Source organism: Astatotilapia calliptera, chromosome 14, assembly GCF_964374335.1.
Source record: "Astatotilapia calliptera chromosome 14, fAstCal68.1, whole genome shotgun sequence".
Lineage (NCBI taxonomy): Eukaryota > Metazoa > Chordata > Actinopteri > Cichliformes > Cichlidae > Astatotilapia > Astatotilapia calliptera.
Genome location: NC_137435.1, coordinates 35,749,415 through 35,775,080, shown reverse-complemented (window position 1 = coordinate 35,775,080; position 25,666 = coordinate 35,749,415). Strand labels below are relative to the sequence as shown.

At 40.4% G+C, this 25,666-nt stretch overlaps 1 protein-coding gene across 6 annotated transcripts; it reads left to right on the top strand.

Moving 5' to 3' along the window:
• The first annotated feature begins 1,134 nt into the window (after window positions 1-1,134).
• tbcela (tubulin folding cofactor E-like a) lies at window positions 1,135-19,155 on the top strand. 6 transcript variants are annotated; one of them, XM_026192040.2, is made up of 11 exons: window positions 1,140-1,214; window positions 2,341-2,441; window positions 2,560-2,630; window positions 6,260-6,439; window positions 7,902-8,041; window positions 8,180-8,361; window positions 10,428-10,684; window positions 15,961-16,087; window positions 16,240-16,356; window positions 16,467-16,578; window positions 18,723-19,155. In XM_026192040.2, exons 4-11 carry the CDS (start codon window positions 6,292-6,294, stop codon window positions 18,927-18,929), a joined length of 1,290 nt encoding a protein of 429 aa, XP_026047825.1. In that variant the 5' UTR covers window positions 1,140-1,214; window positions 2,341-2,441; window positions 2,560-2,630; window positions 6,260-6,291; the 3' UTR covers window positions 18,930-19,155. The 6 variants fall into 6 exon arrangements, with proteins under 6 accessions (XP_026047824.1, XP_080145122.1, XP_026047825.1 ...); XM_026192041.2 differs by lacking the exon at window positions 1,140-1,214 and adding an exon at window positions 1,453-1,568; XM_026192039.2 differs by lacking the exon at window positions 2,341-2,441 and having other exon boundaries at window positions 1,135-1,214.
• The last annotated feature ends 6,511 nt before the right edge of the window (window positions 19,156-25,666 follow it).

Genomic DNA, 25,666 nt, shown 5'->3' with positions numbered 1-25,666 from the left:
CCGGGCAAGGACAGAGAGACTCAAGAGGAGCTTCTATCCCCAAGCCATCCGTGCCCTAAACACACACACCCGCCCTCTCACATCATCTATAATTGACTGAGACAGGACTCTTCCAGACACTAAACCAAGGCACAATGTACATTTCAATTCCTTTAATTTTAAATATGTTTATATTGTCTATCCTGTAAAATAGTCAGATATCTATTCATATCAATGTACAGAATTCACCTGCTTGCTGCTACTACTGCACATTCACCCAGTGTATATACTATATATATATATATAATGTTCTTCCTCTACCCCCCCCCCCCCCCCCCATTCATGCGAGGAGCGTGTCAGGCTACATTTCACTGTGTGTTATACTTGTATAACTATGCATGTTACAAATAAAGAACCTTGAACCTTGAACCTTGAATTTCTGTCAGTCGCGTTCAGTATAACAGTTTCAATCAGGAAATTCAGTAACATTTTCTTAACATTAGTTAACAAGCAACAGCCTCCATAAACTCTAAAAGTAGTGGTTTAAAAAAGCAGACCTAGCCTTGCTTTTTCTTTTTGCCTCCCCTAAACTGATCCATGTATCTGTGTGTGCACAAAATGCAGTTGAGTGAGATCACAACACTGTGTGTGTGGCAGGGATACAAGAAAGCATTCAGTGGTGGTCTAAAGTCACATTCATAATCACATTTATTGCTTGTCCCATTCAGACAGTATCAGTGAACTTTGCTGTTTGACATGGGTTTCTTATTTCATGAAACTCTGCACAGCTGAGCTAAATGTAGCCACCATTTAAGTTACACCTGCTGTGACAACATGTCTGCCATCATAGTAACATCATAGGAAAAGACAGCATCTGCACAAGATCATCTGCACGGGAAACAAGACACCAACAATCAGCAGCAGCAGCAGCAGCAGTAAAAACCAATACAGTCATTGGTAAAAACTCAGTGACATCATAGATCACTACACTGGGTACCTCCGGTTTTATTTTTCATGTATTTTTTTCTCATTTAATCCCATCCCGGAAAAAAACGTTCAAAAATACAAATGATGTCAAGCAAATATTTTATCACCCCCCAAAATTATTGAATTAAACAGGGGGAAAAAACGTATTTTCAGCTATCGAGCTACGTCACTTCCGGTAGTTAGGGGAGAGCAAACTGACAGCTGGTTTGTTTTCATCAACAAGGGGGATTTCAAAGTAGACGTTAAAGGTAGGCAGAATCAGGAGATTGTGAGTTATGCGGTCCTGGCTCGGTGTGTGAGCAGGCTGTCACTGTGCAGGCGATTGTTCAGTGTGTGTTTGTGTCGCTGCCTTCTGTGGTCCATGTCCGGCTCCACCGAGCTGCTGCTGGGGGGGTCACTGCGATGTTGAGCCCGGACTGGACACTGTCTGCTCCCAGGCTGTCAGCGGCACACAGTTCGCGCTCATTGTTCAGCAGCTGTTTCGCTGATTTCTTTAAGTTTGTGCTAGAACGGAAAGGGATGTTGTTGTGTTCTGTACTGGGCTAGCTTTACGCATTGGTGGACAGGCCAAATTCTATTCGAATATCTCTCAATTTTGAAGTGTAAGTGCCTTTTCGGCCTATTTGTAGTGTAATAAGATTAATGTAACACATTTGCCCAATCAATAATCCGCATTCATTACATCGGCTTAAATCCATCTGAAGAAGATAAGATGATACCATATTAAAGAAGCAACTTTTAGTGTTGTTATGTATGTTGTGAGAATTGAAAATTGATTGTAATAAGTCTGGATCGCTGTGAATATTAATGCTTTGTCAAAAGTGTTTACGCCGAATGTTCAATAGCTTCACGTTCAATCACACACAATGGCTTTTTTTTCATGGATGGACAGAGATGGAACCAAGAACTAAAAAAAGACTTTGCTTAGAAATGTGCTGAAACCCGTATTACAAAAATACACTGTAAATCTAAATATTAATATTTATTTAGATCGCAAATATTTAGATTTATGACTTTTACCCCGATTATTTATTGAGTTCAGGAATAAAATGATGATGGTACAAAATAAATGGTGTGGCCTCCAAAGAACAATATTTGCACCCAGAATACAGTAAAGTACAAGTAGAAAGCAGGTTAATGTAGAAAGCAGGTTAATATAGAAATATTTTTTACAAAGTACAAGTACATTAAAACTACTTTATTACATAAGTAAATACTAAGAGAGACCTCAGCTTCTACCACTACTCACATCCAGTGGTACTGGTTGGGAGTGCTTCTGTTCTCCCGTCTCTTTCTCTTTTATTGATACTGCCTGACGAGGCAGAAATTGACCTTTGGCCTTGTTTGCTCTCTATGTGGTGAATGACCTACCAGTCCTTCCTGTTCTGGATAGTCTGAAACAAATCCCACCCCCTGACCAAAGAGGAACCCGCATTTTTTTGCAGTCATCCGTCAGCCCCACCAGCCACTCTGGAGTAAGACCTGCTGATTAAGTCACAGTGCCTGTCCCAAAGGCTGTCATAGTTTCAGTATGGAAATGGAATAATACAGTGGACTGAAAATGAATAAGGCTTTTCTTGGTTTCTTTGACAGGCCATCGGTACAAAAGCAAAAGAAGACGGCGAGCAGCAATCGTGGTCAGATTAAGGCAGACATCGCTTCAGGTAAGACGCTGTCTGTTTTAACAATTCAGGTATGGTTCTGAATTCCTCTAATCAGGTCACTGGTTCAAACACACATCTGCTGTGGTATTTATTTGTCTTAGGTCAGTAAAAACAAACCACACCATTGTAACAAATGTCTTGATTTATTATCTGGACAGTAACAAATTGATTTCATCCTTTACTGCAATTTACTACAGCCCTTTTTTGACAAATAAGATATTGTAACAGTAGCCTTTTATTTTTTTATTTTGTCTAATCCACTACATAATTTATGCTTCCCTTGTGCAGATTCCACAGTGAGGCTCTGCCCTCCAAGCCTTGAGTGCTGAGTGAGATCAAGAAAGCACTTCTTTACTTTTTCTTTTTCTAATTTTAAACGTTCAGCAGAAACAGTCTTTTTTCTAATTTAAAAAAGTTCAGCAGAAATAGTCTGCCTTCTTGTTCCTCTTTTTTGGGCAAATCCAAGGACATTTAAACTGGTCAATGTCTCTGTGCTCTGCTGATAAAGAGAGGAGGAAACCTGCTTGTGTCCTGTCATCTAATTGTCATTTTGTAACTCAAGAAATGTAGATGTTTGTCCGCCTGGATACATTTGTGTCATTAAGGAGATGTGAACAGTTGTGAGCCTGTCATGTTCAACGTGATTATGTTGTGGTTCTAGTAAAATTGAAGATAAATAGCTGAAATGTGATGTGAGGAAGTTTCACTGAGTGGCAGAACTGCTTGTGGAATTTCTCGATAGGATGTTATTGGACTGGTGTTTGTCAGTCAAGAGCAAGAAGACAGCTGAGCTTCTATTGTGTCTGGAGCTTGAATCCATTGCACTCTACTAATAAATCTGTGGCTATAGATATGATATGGTAATTGCTTGGTTAATGATTTGATCACATCTGATATCTGTTAGTTAAAACAATTAGTTGAGAGAAAATTAGCCAACAAACTGTCAAAGTTCTTGTCTAATCTTTAACTGTTGTATTAATTGCTCAGTGACACAAGCAAAAATATTACAGGTAACTCAGCGAAACAAGGAAAAGCTGGTGTTTGGGTCTTTTTTACACAAGCATTTAAAACCTGAAAACTCTGGGCAACCACCTTCAGTTGCAAGGCAATTGCAGAGGTAATCTGGTTAGCAAAAATTTAAAAATGGCAATTGTTCTTTCATTTACATCATGTGACTGTAGGCATTTACTGCTTTTCTGCAGTTACTGGTTTTGTTCCCTGTTGTTAATTAGATTTTTCTTTTCTTTTGTATTTTTGTTCTTTGTGTATGTCTCAGTCTTTTATTGTGTATTTTAGGATTGGGCCATATCATACCGTTCACGGTAATACCGGTATGATGTTAGGGAATGATAAGAAAATGAAATATCATGATAGAATATGGGTAAAACATTCATCCGCGGTGCCGTTGTTTTCATACACACATGGCAGAAAAAGCATGGCAGCGACAGAGAATGAGAAGGGCGAAAGCGGATCATTGAATGAAAGACATGAATCAGAATTGGTTTGTAAAAATTGTGCAACTTCAGTGATGTGGAATTTCTTATTACCGTGTTTTTCGGAAAATACGTCGCTCTTAAAATCCTTTGATTTTCTGAAAAATCGACAGTGCCCCTTATAATCCAGCACACCTTATTTATGAATTCTGGTGTCTTCATCTGCTAATTTAATCTCCCTCCTGTTTCTAACTGCTCCTCCATGTTCTGGCTCTGTGTGTTTGGTTTATTCTGGCTGTGTCTTTTGCAACTCGGATGGCTTTGCTGGTTTTCTTGCCACCTAAGTGCAGCGCACTAAGTTCAAATATAAGCTCCTTGAATATAACTGAATACCTTCAGTCTGGTGTTGTCAGCTATTGAATTAATCTCTGGCTCTCTTCCCCATCATGTCTTTTATCCTGCCATCCTTCTCTCTCCCCAGCTAGTCGCAGCAGATGGCCGCCCCTCCCTGAGCCTGGTTCTGCCAGAGGTTTCTTCCTGTTAAAAGGGAATTTTTCCTTCCCACTGTCGCCAAAGTGCTTGCTCATAGGGGGTCATATGATTGTTGGGTTTTTCTCTGTATGTATTAGTGAAGGGTCTTCCTTACAATAGAAAGGACCTTGAGGCGACTGTTGTTGTGATTTGGCGCTGTGTTTTGATTGAATTGAATTGTGCATTTCTCACAGTGATTGCTTTGCTGCATAGGTAGTTTGTATAAATGTAATATTTAAAAAAGGGTTTTCAGATGTCTGAGTGTGTATGAGTGAATTACCATATTACCACCAATTTAATTTGTACTTTTTCTTCAGTTTATGTGGATTTTTATGGTAACATTACCCAAGATCTGTTTTAGGTTTTCATTTCAGTAGAGATAACGCTGTGGCTGCAGTGTACATTGTTACATTACATTATTATGAATCTAGGCAGCTGCATCTTTTGATTTCTGTTAGTTATGATAGCTTGTTCAGGTTATTAAAGCTTCTTCACACTATTACTAAGCTTTAAGTCCAGCTTCCAGTCACCTTCTAAAAATCCATGGAATTTATTGTATAAGCCAGTCTGGACCAGAGCTGCAATAATTATCTAGTTAATAGATTTATTTATTTATTTTTTGATGAGTAATAAATTTTTTTATGACACCAAAGTAAAAGATTTTCTGATTTCAGCTCCTGGAATATCAGAATTTTGCCTCATTTTTGTGTGCCTGTAAATTCAGCACCAAAACAAGAACACTTCACTATGTTACTTTGTGCATGTGTAACCGGTGTGATTCTGCGTTGTGTCTGATAAAAAAGGTAAAAGAAAGAAAGACCTCCAAGTAAATAATTTGCCCACTCCAGCTCCTCTCCCACAGGGGAATTGTAGAAAAAGGGCTGGCATTTATTTTTACATTAAACATAAAATATGCATTTACACGTAACATATTTGACATAAAACAACAACATGAAATCCGACATACCTGATAAAAAAGGTAAAAGAAAGAAAGACCTCCCAAGTAAATAATTTGCCCACTCCAGCTCCTAGACCAAATACAAACAGTGGGGAAGAGGGTTAGCTCAACCCACCACAACTCCCAAGCTAGCAAGGAGTATATATTCTTGCTAGCATTTATGGCGCCTAAAACACATTTATGATACACACATACTACACTCTTATAACATCTTACAAAAACAGGCTTAATAATGACAATAATTGAACTAACATCGCAATCATAAACATCAGGGTGGCTAAATATGAATTATGTGTGTTTTAAGGTGTTGGAAAGAAATGACACCCACCTCTCCCACAGGGGAATTGTAGAAAAAGGGGAGAGGCAAAAGGGGTACACTGTATTTATAGTATTGCACCAAAGAAGAAGAAGAAAAGAATGAGGAGGGGCTCTAATGAATACAACTACAGGCTTGGAGGTCCTAAAAGTCAGGTATAAAAGGAGCAGTTTGGGGGTTTAGAACACATTTTGTGTAATTATAACAATGTGATTTATGACCCTGTTACACATGTTTCATGTTTTATAGGTCAAATGATGTAGTGGTTATTCAGAAATACTTGTATATGAATCAGTGAATAAAAATAAGTGTGTGTTGTAGCAATGGCTGGTTAAAATATGCATATGCTTGCAGCTAATCGCTGGGAGTGTTTGCTTTGTTTGTGGGGCAGCTGAAGGGGAGGCTGCGCACCAGGAAGGAGCTATGGAGCCACCAGAGGATAACGATGGCCGTACCTTTGTGGAGGTGATCAGTGAAAAGTATAGCCCAGAGAACTTCCCATACCGCAGAGGGCCTGGTATGGGGGTGGTAGTAGTGTCCACTGGAGGTCCTCAAGGTTCCCCTATGAAAGGTGAGCCAAGGAGAACTATTGGGCAACTGAAAAGGCTAACGGGTCCCTTTGTCACATTTTAGCACTTCCAAGCGATAACGAGCACTTTATTCAGTGTCATCACCACGACAGTGAACTCATAGACCTAGTATTAAAAATGCTGTCATCTCGTTTCCTTTATGTTTTCATGTTAATTTAGCTAGAAACTCTGATAACTCCTTCAGAAGAATTTTGGCGGTCTGAGCTACAAACTATATATAAAAGATAGATGCAGGCAAAGTGACTCCACATTTAAGCTGGAAGTTACCATTTTTGGATGAGAAGAGGTAGTGAGGTTATCTGCTTATATTAGCAAGTTGTATTAGCAAGTTGCGACTATAAACTGTACATGCACTACACACAGGCAGAGATCTGCTAATTAGTGCTAAGTATCAGATTAGCGTCCAGGCGATTAGGGAAAGTAACAGTGAAATACTAGAATTTCACTTATTAATACTCATGCAAAAGTTTTACTTGTGTTTTTGTTGTGCATTTGAATCTGACAGTGTGTTGGGATTGAATTGCTCTTGGAGCTAGCATCGGTTAAACATTAACTATAATTTTATGCACTTTGGGTTAGCTGCATTTTCTAGCCCTGTAGATTGGCTTTTGATCTGAAGTGTGGGATCTCGGGAAATCCAAATGTCTGACTCAGGCCTTTTGAATATTTCTTAACTGTGGACTTTCCTGGGATCCTGAAATTGAATTTCTGTGGTAACTGGGTTATTCTTAGAACTTCTCCGTTTACACACCAGCTAAAGCAAGAAATCCAAAGGATTTTTCTGTTTACAGAAGGATTCTCTGGAAGATTTTCACTTTTTCCCGGAGAATGACTGATATTTGATGATTTTCATAGAAACAATAATAATTCAGCATATGAAGTGAAATAAGGGTAATGATTCACTAATAAACAAAGAAATGTCAGTGAGTATAATAAACTTTGGGATTGTGGCACTCACTACCACAGCGAGGCATTTTTCACTGTACAAAATATTCAAGCACCTAACTAGACATCTAGTTTTAAAATAATAATGTAACATGAATAAATCTAGCCAAAGTCCTTCTTGAAGCAAGCCTTCACATTCAGCAACCACAAGGCACTTTGTTTGGACCTTTATTTTGAAACTCTGTAAAATACGAAAAATGTCAGTGGTTACAGGACATAAAAACTGCACGTATATAGTCACCAGAGCTGATAAAAGCTGCTTATAAAGTTTGTTGGTTTTGAAAATCTTTATCTAAGAATGGGGTTTTTTTTCCCTCTCGAAGGTAAACTGTGTGTGATTGAACTCGACCCACAACTGAAAGGACATGATCCAAGGATACAACACAATACTTAGCGGTTATTTTGGGAAATGTTTAAAATTTCACGTTCTTTTGTTTGGAGCATCAGCATACACTTTTCTGTTTGATTAATTCTTAATAATTCAATCCTTCCTCTTAGACCGTCTGAACCTGCCCAGTGTGCTGGTTTTGAATAGCTGTGGGATCAGCAAGTCAGGAGACCAGGCTGAGATTGCTGCCTTCTGTGCTCATGTCATGGAGCTGGACCTGTCTCACAACAAGCTGCAGGATTGGCATGAGGTGCAGTCCCTGGGTTTCTGACAGTAACATTTTTTTGTTTTAGGAAATCACTTTTCTCTTTTAAGGCTTTAACCTGTGGTGATACTGTTGACGACAGCACCAAGTGTATTTAAGAAAGATGCTACTGTCCTTTTTCAGATTAGTAAAATTGTTTCTAACATCCCCAACCTGGAGTTCCTCAACCTGAGCTCAAACCCGCTGGCAGGAATGACCCTTGAGCCACGGTGGGCTGAAGCCTTCTCCAGCGTGCGGCGCCTTGTCCTCAACAACACTCAGGTGTCCTGGGACACTGTGCTGCTGCTCACTCGAGAAATACCAGAGTAAGAAGAACAGCTACCCTAAGCTGGGTGTAACTCCAAGCACACACAGCATTGCTTTATTTCACTTCATCTCACTATGACTAGCACAACACCTTCCTTATCCATAACTAACACTGATAAATCACTGAATGCATTTGACGATGGCAGCTTAACCAAATGATAACAAACATATTTTCTTACTTACTCCATGAGCCGTGCTTCCATGTTTTAGTTTATTTCAAGATAGAAGAAAGTACCGCCTTACTGCTTCCATAGGAATTAAGAGGGTAAGTATGCTATGTGCTGTTAATCAAATATATATATATTAATTGATCATCAGCAAGTGTGAGCACCTCAATAAAAGAACTAAAAGACATAAAAGAAAAAACTAATTAAATTTTTTTCTCATCTTTGCCTCCAAATAGTGTACTAGATAACCAATGCATAACTATTTATTTATTTTCTTTGTGTAGGAATGTAAAAGGTGATAATGGAAGAATAGAAAATTTCCAGGTACAATGAATACATAGTTTTGTGCATATGATAAACAACATTTGAAGTGCAGTATTGAATTAATTTGTCTAGATGAGGAACGATGTGCAGAATCTCAGATGGACAGAATTCAACACAGGGCGAGCTGTTCATTCACACTGTTGGCCAGTTTTTCAAAAAGGGAACTGAAAACTGTAACAACTGAAATATAAAGCCTGGGAAAACACTGGGGTGAGCTGACCAGACACTCTGGAGAGGGTTAATGAGAGGACAGTAAAATCTATATAAACAGAAGGAGAATTGGGGGTTTGGAGACAGCTGTGGACAACGAGGCTGAAAGGACATGATGAGACAGAAGGGAAGACAAAGGAAGAGAAACTAAAAGTAAGGTACAAGGAGCAACTAACTATTAAAACAAAGTAGGAAGTGAGATAGCTACATGGGGAAAACACAGACATGAACTTGAAATATGGGAGACTTCAGCCAAGAGGAACACCGAGAGAGAACTAAACTCTGAAGCAACCAGGGTCTAGGAACAAAACTAAATATGCTGATGAAAAATAAATGAAGCACATAATTAAGATGAAAGGAACCAGAATTCAAAAACTCAAACACTAGCTCAAACAACCCAGGACCATGACTAGTAGACAACATGGTACATCATAGACAGTATACAATCAAAAGACACTTTATTAGGTACACCCTGATAGTTCTGGATTACAGCCATGTTTGCTCTCACCTTCATGGTTTGAATTCAGCACGGACTGAGATTCATTGGCTGCACAGGGAATCTCCCATTCCACCACATTCCAAAGGTGCTTTCTTAGATTAAGATTTGGTAACTGTAGAGGCGGTATGAGTACAGTAAACTTACTTTCATATTCTAGAAACCAGTTTGAGATGATGTGAGCTTTGTGACATTGAATGTTATCCTCCTGGAGTCAGCCATCAGAAGCCATCAATATCCAAATGCTGCAGCAGAAATCAAGGCTCTTCAGAGCAGGCAATGTTTTCCCAATTTTGTGTTGTCTAATTTTGGTGAACCTGTGCAAATTGCAGCCTTCTGCTTCAAGAGATGCTCTTCTGTATACCTTGGTTGTAATAAGTGACTATTATTTCACAGAGAACTGCAGCTCTTTGGATATTTTCTCTCAGACCATTCTTTGAGATAGTTGTGCAGGAAAATCCCATTAGATCACCAGTTTCTGAAATACTCAGACTAGCTCATGTGGTATTTATTGAGAACCATGACACAATCAAAGTGAATCGTCACCGTACCGACCATGTCTACATGCCTAACTGCACTGAGTTGCTGCAATATGATTGGCTGATTAGAATATTGTCCTAACAAGGAGTTGAACAGGTGTACCTAATGAAGTGGCCCGTGAATATATATTGCACACTATAGTACAACATACGATAGAACACAACATACTATAGTACAGTATAATCAATTCCACTGTAGTGTAGTTTAGCACAGTATAGACAACTATATGCCATGTAGTAATCTGTGAAATTCTGGAGTAGAGCAGGGCTTTATGTAGGTCTTTATTGAAAAGGTTGTGACTGAATGCTCTCTCCTTGTTGTTGTGCAGGCTGGAGGAGTTGTTTCTGTGCCATAATGAGTACAGCAGTGTGAGTTCCTCCAGCGTGGCCTGCTCCACCCTGCGCCTTCTTCACATCACCGACAACTGCCTCAAGGACTGGGCCGAGGTCCGCAAGTTTGGCTCCATGTTCCCCTGTCTGGACACTCTGGTTATGGCAAACAACAACTTGTCCTCCATCCAGGACAGCAAGGATATCCTGCAAAGGCTCTTCCCCAAACTACGCAGCATCAACCTGCACAACTCAGGTAAGTGCATTTCATTCCCAGCTTGTTCTGTGTGTTAGTTTTAGACATGAGACTATTTATACTTGGTGAGTGGTTAGCTATGATAGGGTCATTTCAGAAGGGAATGCTGAAATGTTCCTGTTCATAGCTTAGTGTGCAGCAGTCAGTTGGGTAACAACTGATAAAATTAGCATGAGTAAAGATAGCACTGAATCCTACAGGCTTTGTAGTTTATTAAAACAGATTTATCCATGTGTCAGCTTTTATCTCAGGAATTGTTTCTATTTGGAGATTATCAGTCCTGAGTCTATTTTTAGAGTTCTTTTCAGAGGAAAAAAAACCCAAAAACAAAGACATGCTTATATTGACTACAGTCCATCCATTAGTTATATCTCCTACGCCTGAGGCAAGGAACAAGCCATTATGGGTCATATTTATCCCTTAATTCTTAAAATGTAGCATTCAAAAAGTCCAGCTTCCATTATTTAGGGTGTTTTAGAAGTGGCTTGAAAGAAGAAATGACAAGGCAGCAAGGATTGTCAGGATTTTAAGCAGCAGGTTTTTCATCAGCAAAACCAAAACTTCCTTTGTGTCATAGTACAACCGTAGCTTGCCTCCACCAGTGTGTGAATGCGAGAGTGAATGAATAGTGGTATTGTAAAGCGCTTTGGGTGCCTTGAAAAGCGCTATATAAATCCAATCCATTATTATTATTATTATTATAAAAAGGCTCATGAGGTTTTGTTGTTGTTGTTTTTTTATGGAGAGAAAAAGGAGGGATCAACAATATGAATTCAGATGCAAGTTAGCTTATATGTTATATAAACATTTTTGTACACACAATATTTTACATATTTAAATAATATCAATACTTGGCAGTAAATCAGAAATTAAAAACTGATAGAAGGCAATTAAATATTTCATGGTATGTTCTTACTCCTGAGTCACCTCAAAAACTCCGGAGTTTTTAAGGTGAGCTGTCAGTTCACTTCTACCTCATCTGTCAATATGACAGGTGCCTACATCTGTTTTACGCTATCAGTCAAAGGTTTGGATGCATCTTCTCGGAAAGAAAAGCGTCTGGACTCTATGTTGAAGGCAACTTGTCTCTCGGAAGAGCCACCTCAACGGGACAAGACTCAGCTATTCATCTGCATCCAAAGGACAAAGGTCACTCTTTCAAGCATGCCAATGTTCCTATCTTGGACAGAGAAGAGAGATGGTTTGAAAGAGGAGTGAAAGAAGCTATGTCCACTGTGAATGACCATCTTTGAACAGAGGAAGTGGATTTTGACACCAATTGTCCAGTTTTGAGATCCCTTTCCAGACGCCTTAACACCCACTCACATCTGGCACCTTGTGACCTCAGTAAATCACATGATAGGATGGGCTAGCTTTCACAATGGGTTCACCGGAAACCTTGGCTGATTATGACCCACACCTGTTTTTGCACCTTGGCTCGTGTGATTAAGTATCAGGATCAATAGGGGTTCTGTGATTCTTTTGGGGATACTCCCATAGGGCTTAAAATCTGGGACTCTCCACCAATTGCTCTTTGAACTCATTCCATAAATACATGCTGTCTCTCTTCCACAGCATGTCTTTATCCTGTTTTCCTTCTCTCGCCCCAACCGGTCACAGCAGATGGCCCCACCCCTCCCTGAGCCTGGTTCTGCCAGAGGTTTCTTCCTCTTAAAAGAGAGTTTTTCCTTCCCACTGTCGCCAAAGTGCTTGCTCATAGGGGGGGTCATATGATTGTTGGGTTTTTCTCTGTATCTATTACTGTAGGATCCACTGTACAATATAAAGCACCTTGAGGCAACTCTTGTTGTGATTTGGCGCTATATAAATAAAATTGAACTGAATTAGAACTGAAGAAGCTTCTCGGATGAGAGGTGAAACGTCTTCAAGAAACCTAAAGAGGTCCAGACGCTTTTCTTTCCAAGCTTCTTAGACTATGATGACCTGGATGACTGAGAACCTTCACAGACATGCGACCATCACTCTCCGTCTTGGTCAAATAGCTGTTACACAGCTTGAAGGTGTGTTTGGGGTCGTTGTCCTGTTGAAAAATAAATGATGGTCCAACTAAATGCAAACCGGATGGGATGGCATGTCATTGCTGGATGCCGTGGTAGCCATGGGGGTTCAGTGTGCCTTCAATTTTGAATAAATCCCCAACAGTGTCACAAGCAAAATATCCCCACACCATTACATCTCTACCTCATCACATGCTTCAGGGTGGGACATGCATGTAGAGACCATCCATTCACCTTATCTGCGTCACACAAAGGCATGGCAGGTGGAACCAAAGATCTCAAATTTAGACGCATCAGACCAAATCACTGATTTATACTGGTCTAATGTTCACTCCTTTTGTTTCTTGGCCCAAACAAATCTCTTCTGCTCATTGATTTTCCTAAGTAGTGCTTTCTTAGCAGCTATTTGACCATAAAAGCCAGATTCGCACAGTCTCCTCTGAACAGTTAATGTAGAGATGTGTCTGCTACTGGAACTGTGTGGCATTTTCTAGGCTCTAATCCAGAGGTGGGCAATTCCAAGCCTCGAGGGCCGGTGTCCTGCAGGTTTTAGATATCACCCTAGGTCAACACACCTGAATCACATGATGACTTCATTACCAAGCCTCTGGAAAACTTCAAGACATGTTGAGGAGGTAATTTAGCCATTTATATCAGCTGTGTTGGATCAAGGACCCATCTAAAACCTGCACTGGCCCTTGAGGCCTGGAGTTGCCCACCCCTGCTCTAATCTGAGGTACTGTTAGCTTGTAATTTCTGCACAGCACAACTGATAGTCCCATCCACATTAAGAAGGCAAGAAATTCTACAAATGAACCCTGACAAGGCACACTGGTGAAGTGAAAACCATTTCAGGTTACTACATCACGAAGCGCACTGAGAGATGGCCAAGGGTTTCATAGGGTTTGTGGCTTCCACAAACTGGTCCCCTGTGTATTTTTAATGGATTACTTCTACGTTCATGACACACAGGTACTATATAACATTATGGAAAATAATGGAAATAAAATGGAAATTCTCATATATGTGCTAAGGTAATTAGCATTGTTAGCTAGACCACATGAGAGTACCAAGAATCAACACGTATATATTTCCCATGCTCTAGGAGAAATCTAGTTTAGCATTATTAATTTGTGCACTGTCACTATTCTAATCAGACTCCATTAACTTTTTTTCCTGTTTTATCTACAGAAACTTAACAAGCCCCCCTCCTCCTACTAGTGCCACTGCTGCTGCACACCAGCAGTGGCAGCATATATAGTACTTTTTTATTGTTTGTTTATTCTAAATTTTATTTAGATAGCACTGGTTCACAATCACAGTCACCTAAAGGTGATTTTAATTGTAAGCTAAAAACCCAGCAATGAGAGAAAACCCCTGCACTAATTCAATTTCCTATGAGCAAGCACTTGGTGACAGTGGAGAGGAAAAATTCCCTTTTAACAGGAATAGATCTCTGGCAGAACCAGGGTAAAAAAAAATGAAGGCCATGGAGAAGATCATAAAACCCCTGATGGACCCACTTCAGTTTGCTTACCGTGCACGCAGAAGCATCGATGATGCAAAAGTCTTCATCTTGGACTCCATCCACAAACATCTGGAGCTCCCTGACTCCTCCGCCAGACTTCTGTTTGCTGATTTTTCATCAGCGTTCAACACTCTGTAGCCTCATATCCTGGCCACTAAACTTTCCTCCCGATTTCACCTGGATGATCAGCTAATCCTGTGGATATTGGACTTTTTGACCAACAGGACTCAGAAAGTTCGGGTCGACAGCTCTTTTTCTGGTCTCCATTCCACCTCCACTGGCTCCCCCCAGGGCTGTGTGCTCTCCCCCTTGCTCTTCATCATCTACACCGATGACTGCAGATCCACACAGCCCAACTGTCACCTGGTGAAATATGCTGATGACACAGTTCTCCTGTCACTGCTGTCAGGCCCCTCACAACACCACGGACCCGCTCTTCAGGATTTTGTAGAGTGGTGTGACAGCTCCAAACTTTAACTGAACGTGAGCAAAACCAAAGAGATGGTGGTGACCTTCTCCAGTAGGCAGAGGGATCTGGCTGCTTCAGTCACCACCACCATCCATGGGAAGCCAGTGGAGGTAGTTGAGGAGTACAAATACTTGGGAACCATCTTTGACAACCTCCTGAAATTCTCTGCTAACCTCTCAGGAGGTGTCACCAACGGCTATACCTCCTTAGGAAACAGCTCCTTTGGAGTCAGCACACCCATCATGATGACTTTTTAACTATGTATTCCTGAAAAGCATCATGACCGTCTCCATTACCTGCTGGTTCCACTCCCTCAGCCTTCAGAACAGGAGCAGACTGCAGGACACTGCATGAGCGTGCTCAAAAATTATTGGCCTGCCTGTCAGAACTCTTGCACAGGTTTTCAGCCAACAGGTCCTTAGACAGGCAGCCAAAATTATTAATGACCCCTCTCGTATTCTTCTTCGGGTAAAAAGAAGAGGAAAAAAAGGAGAGCATAGATGAACATGCACAGAGTTCTTCCTTATCAAAACCTGACAACTAGATTTCCTGCAATACATGACCTCTGAAGGTTCAGCTGCAGATATAGCTGTTCTAGTATCAGCTAATGTAGAACACTCCTTTGTAATTGACATCATGCAGAGTTAAGGGTAGGAAAAACTGTCAGGCACAAAAGCTTAGGCTACAGCAGTCTGAGCTTGAGCGTCTGGCTCAAAGGATCTATTTGTTTATGCTCTGATCACACCATTTAAAACTGTGACCAGGTTAAATATGCATATCCATCATTGTAATAGTAGATATATAAATGGGGAAATGCACAATAGGACCATTTTAAAACTAACATGAAGTATCATGTTTAAATATAGTGATATAATGTTATATGTATATTGTGTAATATGATGGAGGATTATTTGTGTGATATTATATTGCATCTGTTATATTATACTGTATATATAATGTCTTGTAAGTAAGGTAGGCTCAGGTTGTCTGTCTTAAGTGGACATGAGTAGCTACTACAGAGCCAGACTGTAGAGGTCTGGTGAGCTGGCTTAATTTTAACGTTACATCCCCGATCCCAACTCAGTTGACTCCACTTGATGGCATTTATCACACAGCTTCCTCAATAAATAAAAATCGTGCACAGTGTCCAACTTTCATCACATATGCAGTTTCACACCCCTTTTGGTGTGCCAGCTTGAAACATGACATCTATGTGTGTTTGTGTTTGTGTGTGTGCTGGTGCGCGCACGTGCACTGTCAGGTCTAAACCAGTGGGAAGATATAGAGAAGCTGAACTTCTTCCCCAGGCTGGAGGAGGTGCGCCTGCAGGGCATTCCCTTACTGCAGGCCTACACCAATGCAGAGCGACGCAGCCTCATGATAGCGCAGTAAGTCTGTGACATTAGAGAGAAATGACATCCTTCACAGCAAGTAGAGGACATTGATGAGAACTTGAATAATCCACAGATCTGAGCTGTACTCTGACCTGCAGAAGGTCAATAAACAGATACCTGCACAATATGTCATATCTCCTCTTCAGGCTTCCCTCAGTATCACTGCTAAATGGCAGTGCTGTGAGTGACAGTGAGAGAGAGGACGCAGAGAGGTTCTTCATCCGTTACTACTTAGACTACCCTGAAGAGGAGCTGCCTTATAGGTACACCCACACCCTTGTTTACACTGTATGAGCAGTGGTATGAGTGTTGGTTTATGTGTGTTACAGTAAGTGCTGTTAAAACAGACGACACACCCTGCTCTCCTCCTCAGATACCATTCCCTCGTAAACAAGTATGGCAAGCTTGAACCACTTGCTGAGATTGACCTCCGACCTCGCTGCCGTGCCCAGGTGGAGGTTCACTGTGAGGAAAAAATAGAACAGGTCAGTGTGGCATTTAATAATCTGCTGTTCTGGAGAATCCTCGAATGAAAAATACCTTTTGGAAATTATAAAATGTAACCGTTGCTTTCTTTTCCTTCTCTACTACTCATACCACTGTGAATCACTTTAGTAAATGACTTGTGCCTTTGTACTTTGCCCTTAGTGCCTGAGTACTTGACATTTAGAAGTAGATGAAATCTCTTAACACAGAGTTTGCAAAACTCGGTGTTAAAAACTAGTACTATAAAACAATTTTAATAGTTCAATCAGCACCAGTTTAACATTTTAAAATACCTTTGCTGTGAAGGACCCTGGAGATGATTTATTTTGCTTGGGTATACTTTATCAATGATGTAATCAGTGCACATGTTTGTTCAAGCCCACAAAAACTCAAAACGACAAAACCTTTAAAAAATAGTTTTACATTTATTTGCAAATCCTAAATTTTCAAAAGATTGCACATATATTAGACACAATCGTAGTGAAATTTATATAAAAATATGCATTTTTGTCCCAAACACTGACATTTCAGTCACAGTTTACAGGTGCTTGAATCAGTATTTTTATATTACCAATAAACCCCACAGCTGCATGTAATGTAGAGGGAGTTGCTGATAGTGGCAACCCCACAGCTTATTATATACTTATACTTATATATTTCAGGTCTGCAAAGCATTTTAGTGCAATTTGTTTTAGTTTATTTTGCTTCATGTCACAAATCTCTTTGGGTTGTGTCAGGATGAGCATCTGGCATAAAAATTTGGCAAATCAAATATGTGGAGCTAGCCACTTGTGAATAAGGCAGCAGTCAAAAGTAGATTTTAGTTACTTTTATTAAAACAAAAAAATGAAAGAGTTAGTCTATGCGCAGATTGTCAAAGCATTGTGTTCATGCTGATTAATATAATACTATCTGTGTTCTGGTTCGTAACCAGTGTTAGGGAGTAACGGAATACATGTACTGCTGTTACGTATTTAAAATGCAAAATATGAGTAACTGTATTCCGTTACAGTTACCGTTTAAAAGGGTGGTATTCAGAATACAGTTACTTTGTTGAAATAAATGGATTACACGGCGGTCTTTTCCTGTTTCATATATTAGGCTATGCTCCCTCTTTTTTCCTAAACAAAGCCAGCATTAAGAGGCTCTAATGCCTGTGTGTCAGTCTCGTGGCCCATGTCACTACTATTTGCGGCCCGCAAAATGACATGGAGAAATATTTTTTAAAAATTATTCACAAAAATTATTTAATAAGAAGGCAATAGGCAGAGTGTTACAGGCATAGCCCTAAAGAATGTAGCCTAATGGGCAGTGTAGTCCATGCTGCAGGGAGAATGGACTGCCATACCTGTTATGTGTCTGTGAGTCTGAGGGAGGGAGAAAAAGTACAAGTTGTCACCCACCAGAAATGGGAGATGGAAGAATATAAATATAATAATAACCACTGCAGCCAAAAAGACTGCCTGGCAAGCCCAGTTGTAAGTAAGCTTGACTGTACGCTGTGTTCGTGTTTTCCTCCGAAACAATAAGTTCCATTGGATCAGCCTTTGAACACATCTCTCTGTCTCTCGCTAGCAAAGTTGACCCAGACAACAAAAACTTTTTTTCAACTACAAGCCAGAGGTCCCTTTACTACGGTTCGGAGCCGTTTTATATATGCACGGAATAGTTTTCTATACGAGATTGCTGCAAAAAGCGCAGCCTTACCTAATGTCCACCCTACTGTTTTTCATTTTATATTAAGATTTAAAAATCTAGTTGGTATTGGTATGAAGAGTATCCTTCAGTAAAAGTAATAAATCACACAGCAATTCATGTAGTTGTAAAAAGCATGATAATATATTAAGTAATCCGAAGTATTCAGAATACGTTACACTCGTTGATTAACATAACAGAATATGTTACAAAATACATTTTGGGGCATGTATTCTGTAATCTGTAGTGGAATATATTTTAAAAGTAACCTTCCCGACACTGTTCGTAACAGCGTGAACTGCAGTTTCTTGAGTTCATGACCTGGGTTGTGTTGGTTCACTTTAACAGTATAGCTGTCAACCTACAGACGGCTCCTAACTTTAACCTGCTGTGCTCTTGCTGTTACTCTGAAAGTCGCAAACGTAGAAATTGTTTGTCTTTGTGCCAGCTGAGCATCCGTTTGGACCAGACAGTGGCTGAGCTGAAAAAGCAGCTCACGACAGTGGTCCAGCTGTCTACCAACAGCATGAGGCTCTACTACATCGACAAGGGCAGTGCCTTCGGTCCAGAGGAAATGAAGTACAACACGCGAGCTCTCCACTCCTACAGCATCCAAGATGGTGACGAAATACTGGTGGTGCCCAAAACCAAGTGAACAGCTGATGACCTGCTGGCTGACAAGAGTGAATTGAAAATTTTTTTTTTTTCTGATTGGTTAACTGATACAGCAAAATAATTGGAAAATAGAACAGTAGCAGTGGCCCACTGAGAGAGGGCATACACAGAAATTATGAAAGCAATATGAGCACCATCAAGGAGACTAGACTAGTAGACTACAGATGGCTGCTGAGTGCCTCTGAAATATAAGTGAGCACTGGGAATGCAGCGGATCCTGTCTTTATTTAATTGAGCTTTCTCTGAGGGGGAACCACTGGAGCGAGTGCACAAACGTGTCACACTTGAGAATGGGCTGAGAAGAGCACCTCGCAGTCAGCTCGCAGTTTCAGCGGAGGGGAGGGCCGCTGCTGGACCAGCAAAGCTTCACTGCAGCTCTGTCTCTTAGCGCACGGCATGTACTATAGCACCTGCGTAGGCAAGTCTCCAAAATCACTCGCTTTCCCACTTGTCGCAGTTACACTGATTGGTAGTCAGGCAGTACCACCAAGTGGAAAAGAACTGCTCTCATCTGCACTTTTACCTGAGGCACAACACGAGGAAGAGCAGAGGAAGGCTCGCACCAAAAGCACTGTAAACTGAAGGACTGGTGATTAAGCTCCATTTTGTTGTCAGGTGGGGTTTTTTGTGCCTTGTTTAATGTGGCAAATTTCTTAAGTTAGGTTGTTGAATCGCATTCACTATAGACTTTTGACATTCAGTCAAAAGGCCATAGTGACGTGAATGTCACTGTGTGAAACTAATGTAATAAGCAGATTTGGCACTTCTATACTGGATGATGATTAGCTCTGTTTAACATCCCTACAGTGAAGCTCAAACATCCACATGAAGCAACACGAGGCAAAACAGAGAGAAAAGATAAAGCACACCACCTAGCAACAAAATGGCTTCAGGAGCAACAGTGCACACTCTCTGCCAGTCCATGTTTTCCTTTGTCAGAGATTAAGAACTGATGCTACTGCGTTTCCTATCATTGATAGTGCTCTGTGCACTCTCACGGCTGCCCACACAGAGCAGCTGTTGCTGTGTCATGTTATATGTGCTGCCTTCTACAAGCTTCACTGTATTTTTGGTTGGATGTGTGTTCTGCCAGTGCAGGAAGAAATGACACACACACAGACCAGAGTACACAAAAGACATAAGGTAAGAGTCATCAGGACATCATAGCATCTGCATTTGAGATATTATTGATTACATTCAGGCCACGGTGCAACGTTGCTTCAGCAGGCCCCCTTTTGTGTAGGCCTACATGATGATATTAGTTTGAAATTATAATTTTGCATTTAGGACACAGCATTCAATGTTGTCACTGCTCCATGCTTTTTTTTCACCCAAAGAATGACTTTTATGTAACTTTAAATGCATAATCAGGATAATTTATTTACAGTTTATTTGGATTTTTAAGAATATATAATCAGCAACCATTGTTTAACAGATGCTGATCTCACTTGAAGGCATTTAAGTGCACCCACTGGGTATTTATACCAGTGTTTAAAATGACTGTTTGGCCGATAGCTGACTTCTTCTTTTGATATGTAGTCTAATCAATTTATTTTGTATATAACCAGTTAGCAACAATACCTGCTTTAAGAAGCTTTATGTTATGAAGTAAAGACCCAACTGTATTAGAGGGAAAACCTCAGTGATCTCATAATCCTCTGTGAGCAAGCACTTGGCAGTGGGTAGGAAGGAAAAGACATCTGGCAGAAGCAAATCACAGAGAGGCAGCTACCTACCGTGCCAGGTTAAGGGTGAGGGGAGGAAGATATTTATTTCCACATCTGTCTGGAAAACAAAGAAATCTTAATAAAAAAACAAACAAACACAAAACAACCTCCTTGATACACTATTTTTGAACAGTTAGCCAACACAAGTATGAAGTACACAATGTGTAAGTATTGGCCACTAACATCAGCAAATGCCCGTATATCAGTCAGAAGGGCTCATACTGATATTAAGCCAATAGTTCTACTTTGAAGTGAACGCTATACAGTGAAATACTGATATATTCCAATGTTAGTGCTTCATCTGCCAAAATATAGTGTATTCTACATTATAGTCCATTCTGCACAGATATAATTTCACCAAAGATAGCTCATGATGCTGGTAGTATTATAGTAATGTGGAATATATATACAGTTATATTGATTTTAATATGCAGCATTCATCTTGTATTAGAAGAGTGTAGATGTGAGATGTTTGGTGCCATTGATTTTTCCTATAGCAAGCAACCTAGCAGAGTGCTGGATTCCTGACAGTGTTACTGCTATATTTACAGCCACAAAATGAAATATTCACAGTTAGTGGCTGTTTGGGAATGAATGTCTGTAGCGCCGGCTCATCCACTGCTTATAGAAGACTCATCTCAATGCGCTTTGATCTTTTTTTTTTTTTACCCTGTCTATAACAAATATGTAAACCCTTCTTTTCCCTTCCAACTATAAGTTCATTTTGTAATACCACTGGTATACTTGAATAAGGCACCCCCTCCCCTGCCCATTTTATTATCACACTAGTGCTGAATAAATGTTAGTGTAGCATGAACCACAGCCATAGAAACCAGCACACACCAAGACACCAAGTCTGGCCTGGAATATCGAGCTCGACTGTGCTGATCAGTGTGTGACTATTTGAAAGTGTGTCATATATAATTGTTGCAGGGTTGGTGACGTAATGGTAAGCATGTGATTTATGTATTGAATTTACGTGTTTTTGAAGAAAGTATCACTTTGCTTGCTCAGATTGAAGGAATACTGCACTTAAAGGAATTTTGTATTATATTAAAGGGGACCTATTATGTTTTTTTTTTCTTCATTGCTGTCACACACACACATAGATACAGTGGGGCAAAAAGGTATTTAGTCAGCCACCAATTGTGCAAGTTCCCCCACTTAAAATGATGACAGAGGTCAGTAATTTGCACCAGAGGTACACTTCAACTGTGAGAGACAGAATGTGAAAAAAAAATCCATGAATTCACATGGTAGGATTTGTAAAGAATCAGGGTGGAAAATAAGTATTTGGTCACCTCAAACAAGGAAAATCTCTGGCTCTCACAGACCTGTAACGTCTTCTGTAAGACGCTTTTCTGTCCCCCACTCGTTACCTGTATGAATGGCACCTGTTTGAACTCATCATCTGTATAAAAGACACCTGTCCACAGCCTCAAACAGTCAGACTCCAAACTCCGCCATGGCCAAGACCAAAGAGCTTTCGAAGGACACCAGGAAAAGTATTGTAGACCTGCACCAGACTGGGAAGAGTGAATCTACAATAGGCAAGCAGCTTGGTGTGAAAAAATCAACTGTGGGAGCAATCATCAGAAAATGGAAGACATACAAGACCACTGATAATCTCCCTCGATCTGGGGCTCCACGCAAGATCTCATCCCGTGGGGTCAAAATGATCATGAGAACGGTGAGCAAAGATCCCAGAACTACACGGAGGGACCTGGTGAATGACCTGCAGAGAGCTGGGACCAAAGTAACAAAGGTCACCATCAGTAACACACTACAACAGCAGGGAATCAAATCCCGCAGTGCCAGACGTGTTCCGCTGCTGAAGCCAGTGCATGTCCAGGCCCGTCTGAAGTTTGCCAGAGAGCACATGGATGATACAGCAGAGGATTGGGAGAATGTCATGTGGTCAGATGAAACCAAAGTAGAACTTTTTGGTATAAACTCAACTCGTCGTGTTTGGAGGAAGAAGAATACTGAGTTGCATCCCAAGAACACCATACCTACTGTGAAGCATGGGGGTGGAAACATCATGCTATGGGGCTGTTTTTCTGCCAAGGGGACAGGACGACTGATCCGTGTTAAGGACAGAATGAATGGGGCCATGTATCGTGAGATTTTGAGCCAAAACCTCCTTCCATCAGTGAGAACTTTGAAGATGAAACGAGGCTGGGTCTTCCAACATGACAATGATCCAAAACACACCGCCCGGGCAACAAAGGAGTGGCTCCGTAAGAAGCATTTGAAAGTCCTGGAGTGGCCTAGCCAGTCTCCAGACCTCAACCCCATAGAAAATCTGTGGCGGGAGTTGAAAGTCCGTGTTGCTCGGCGACAGCCCCAAAACATCACTGCTCTCGAGAAGATCTGCATGGAGGAATGGGCCAAAATACCAGCTACTGTGTGTGCAAACCTGGTAAAGACCTATAGTAAACGTTTGACCTCTGTTATTGCCAACAAAGGTTATGTTACAAAGTATTGAGTTGTATTTTTGTTATTGACCAAATACTTATTTTCCACCCTGATTTACGAATAAATTCTTTACAAATCCTACCATGTGGATTCATGGATTTTTTTTTCCACATTCTGTCTCTCACAGTTGAAGTGTACCTCTGGTGCAAATTACTGACCTCTGTCATCATTTTAAGTGGGGGAACTTGCACAATCGGTGGCTGACTAAATACTTTTTAGCCCCACTGTACATAGATACACTCATATATGTGTGTGTGTGTGTGTGTGTGTGTGTGTGTGTGTGTGTGTGTGTGTGTGTGTGTGTGTGTGTGTGTGTGTGTGTGTGTGTATAAACTCTTTAACAGAGAATATACAATTGAGAGAGAGAGAGAGAGAGAGAGAGAGATATGAACTTTGGTGCTGCACTGAAGAATTGCATAAGATAGATTATGCAAAGCTGCCAAAGTCCAAGAGTAAAAAGTGCTCAGATTTTAAATGTTGATGTAAATTTATTGTTGAACATTTTTTTCTTAATGTCATTTACTGGGAACCCAGCTTACTGAACATAGTGTCTAAGCCAGTTTATAGCCCTTAAAATCAGTGAAAAGTAATCACTGATTTTCAGTACCTCTCTGTAACAGGGATTCACAACTAATAAAGCACTGATCAAAGATGAGATCATAATGTGTAAATCCATACTCTCAGGGTTTTACTGTGCTCTTGGGTTCCTAATCTGTTCCCTACAGTGTTTTGTTCTTTATTGAATAATGTTGATCATCTGGCCGCATATAATACTAAACTCTTTAACAGAGAATATACCATTTTAACACATAAAAACACCACAGCATATGTAAGGTGGTCTTACCTACAATGCCATGAAAAAAACTAACTAGCCATGACATTGTCATCTGGGCTGATGACATGTCCTCCTATGGTTGAATTTTTTCAGTTGTCCCTGCCATGTATGTAGCCAAGATGGCAATAATTGGGCCTTGACGGTGTGAATCCACTTGGGTTCTCAAAATAACGAGGAAAGGGTTTCCTTACACCTGTTAATCTGAAAGATGGATTTTGGTGTCAAAAGCACAGTAACTGCAATAAAAAACTACAAAATATCCAGTATTAAATGTATCCGTAAACAACATAAAATTGTTTAAACTCACCGCTTGTTGAGAAGTCCATCTGGAAATCAGTAAGCATGGAATAAAGAGTATGAATTTACACATTTTTTCCTCATTAAATGTACTATGTGGGGTTCCATTAAATTGTTACACATCACATTCTGATTGAAATTCTGAATGATCCAAATTACAGATGGTATAAAAGATGAAGCTAGCCACCATGACATCAGCCACTGGTTAGTAAAATCCTGTTAGGAAGCGTTAAGATGAGTGTTTTCTCTGTTGCCATGTTGGTGTTTTGAATATTGTGTATTTGTGACAAGTGAGGGGTGGCTCTGACTCTGACTCTGCACACTCATTGCCAGAAGGTTGATTCTGTTCAACTGGGTGTTGAGGTTTAAGTAGGAGGAACATTTTATCACTCATCCACGTGACTTCTACTATGTCAGATAACTGTGGGTTTCCTCAACCTTATAAACAGTTGGTTTGCATAATTATGAAGATAGCACCACTGACCAACAATGGCCCACGAGCTCAGCTATGATCATTAATATGCAAATTGTCATGACCAATGATCACAGAGGGACAGCTACCTACCGTGCCAACAGAGAGTTGAGGAATGGCAACAATCACAGCACTGTAACATGGTGAAAAATGTACCCTCAGGCCCCCTCCTCTATTCAGAAATGGTTGTTCCTTTTTCATGTAAATAAGGTGGGGGAAACCTGCAGACCGAAGAAGTCACTTGGATGAGTGACGAAACGTTTCTCCCAGTGAAAACGCTACGTCCAGATGAACAGAATCAACTTTCTGGGATGTCTTTACCTGGAGGATTGACCATGCACACTCACTAGCTAACAACTTACAACTGATCAGATAATGAGCATAATCCTCCTCTCTGATTCTGATAACCACTGAGATGCACAAAATGGACTGAATGCTACGCCCAAATGAAATTAAACTGGTTATTGAGCCAATAAATTCATCAGTAAAGCTTTTAAAGAGGTTGCAGGGCGAGGGAGTCAACAGTAGTTTTCCCATACACTTATACAACCTCAGTGGAACCACAGGACAGATGAGTGAAAGGAATCCAGGTTCAGAAGGATTCCTTGTTGGCTTCACTTTTCAGACCTGTGAGCTTCACCCATTTGCTATACTGTCTATATAACTAAAAAATTAATGGCCATATTTCTAACAGTGACAAAAAATTATCTTCATGTGGGACCCCATCATTCCTAATCTGAATCTGGTTTACAAAATAGCTTTTCGAGGCCTTTAAGGGGGAACAAAATCCCAGCTTAAAACTCTCTGATGTGTCATGAGTGCAGTCCTTGTTTTCTTTGGTCACACTGTTTTTTGCTGCAGTTATTGCACTACTCAGCCTAACTGGACCATAAACCTCATTATTTGGT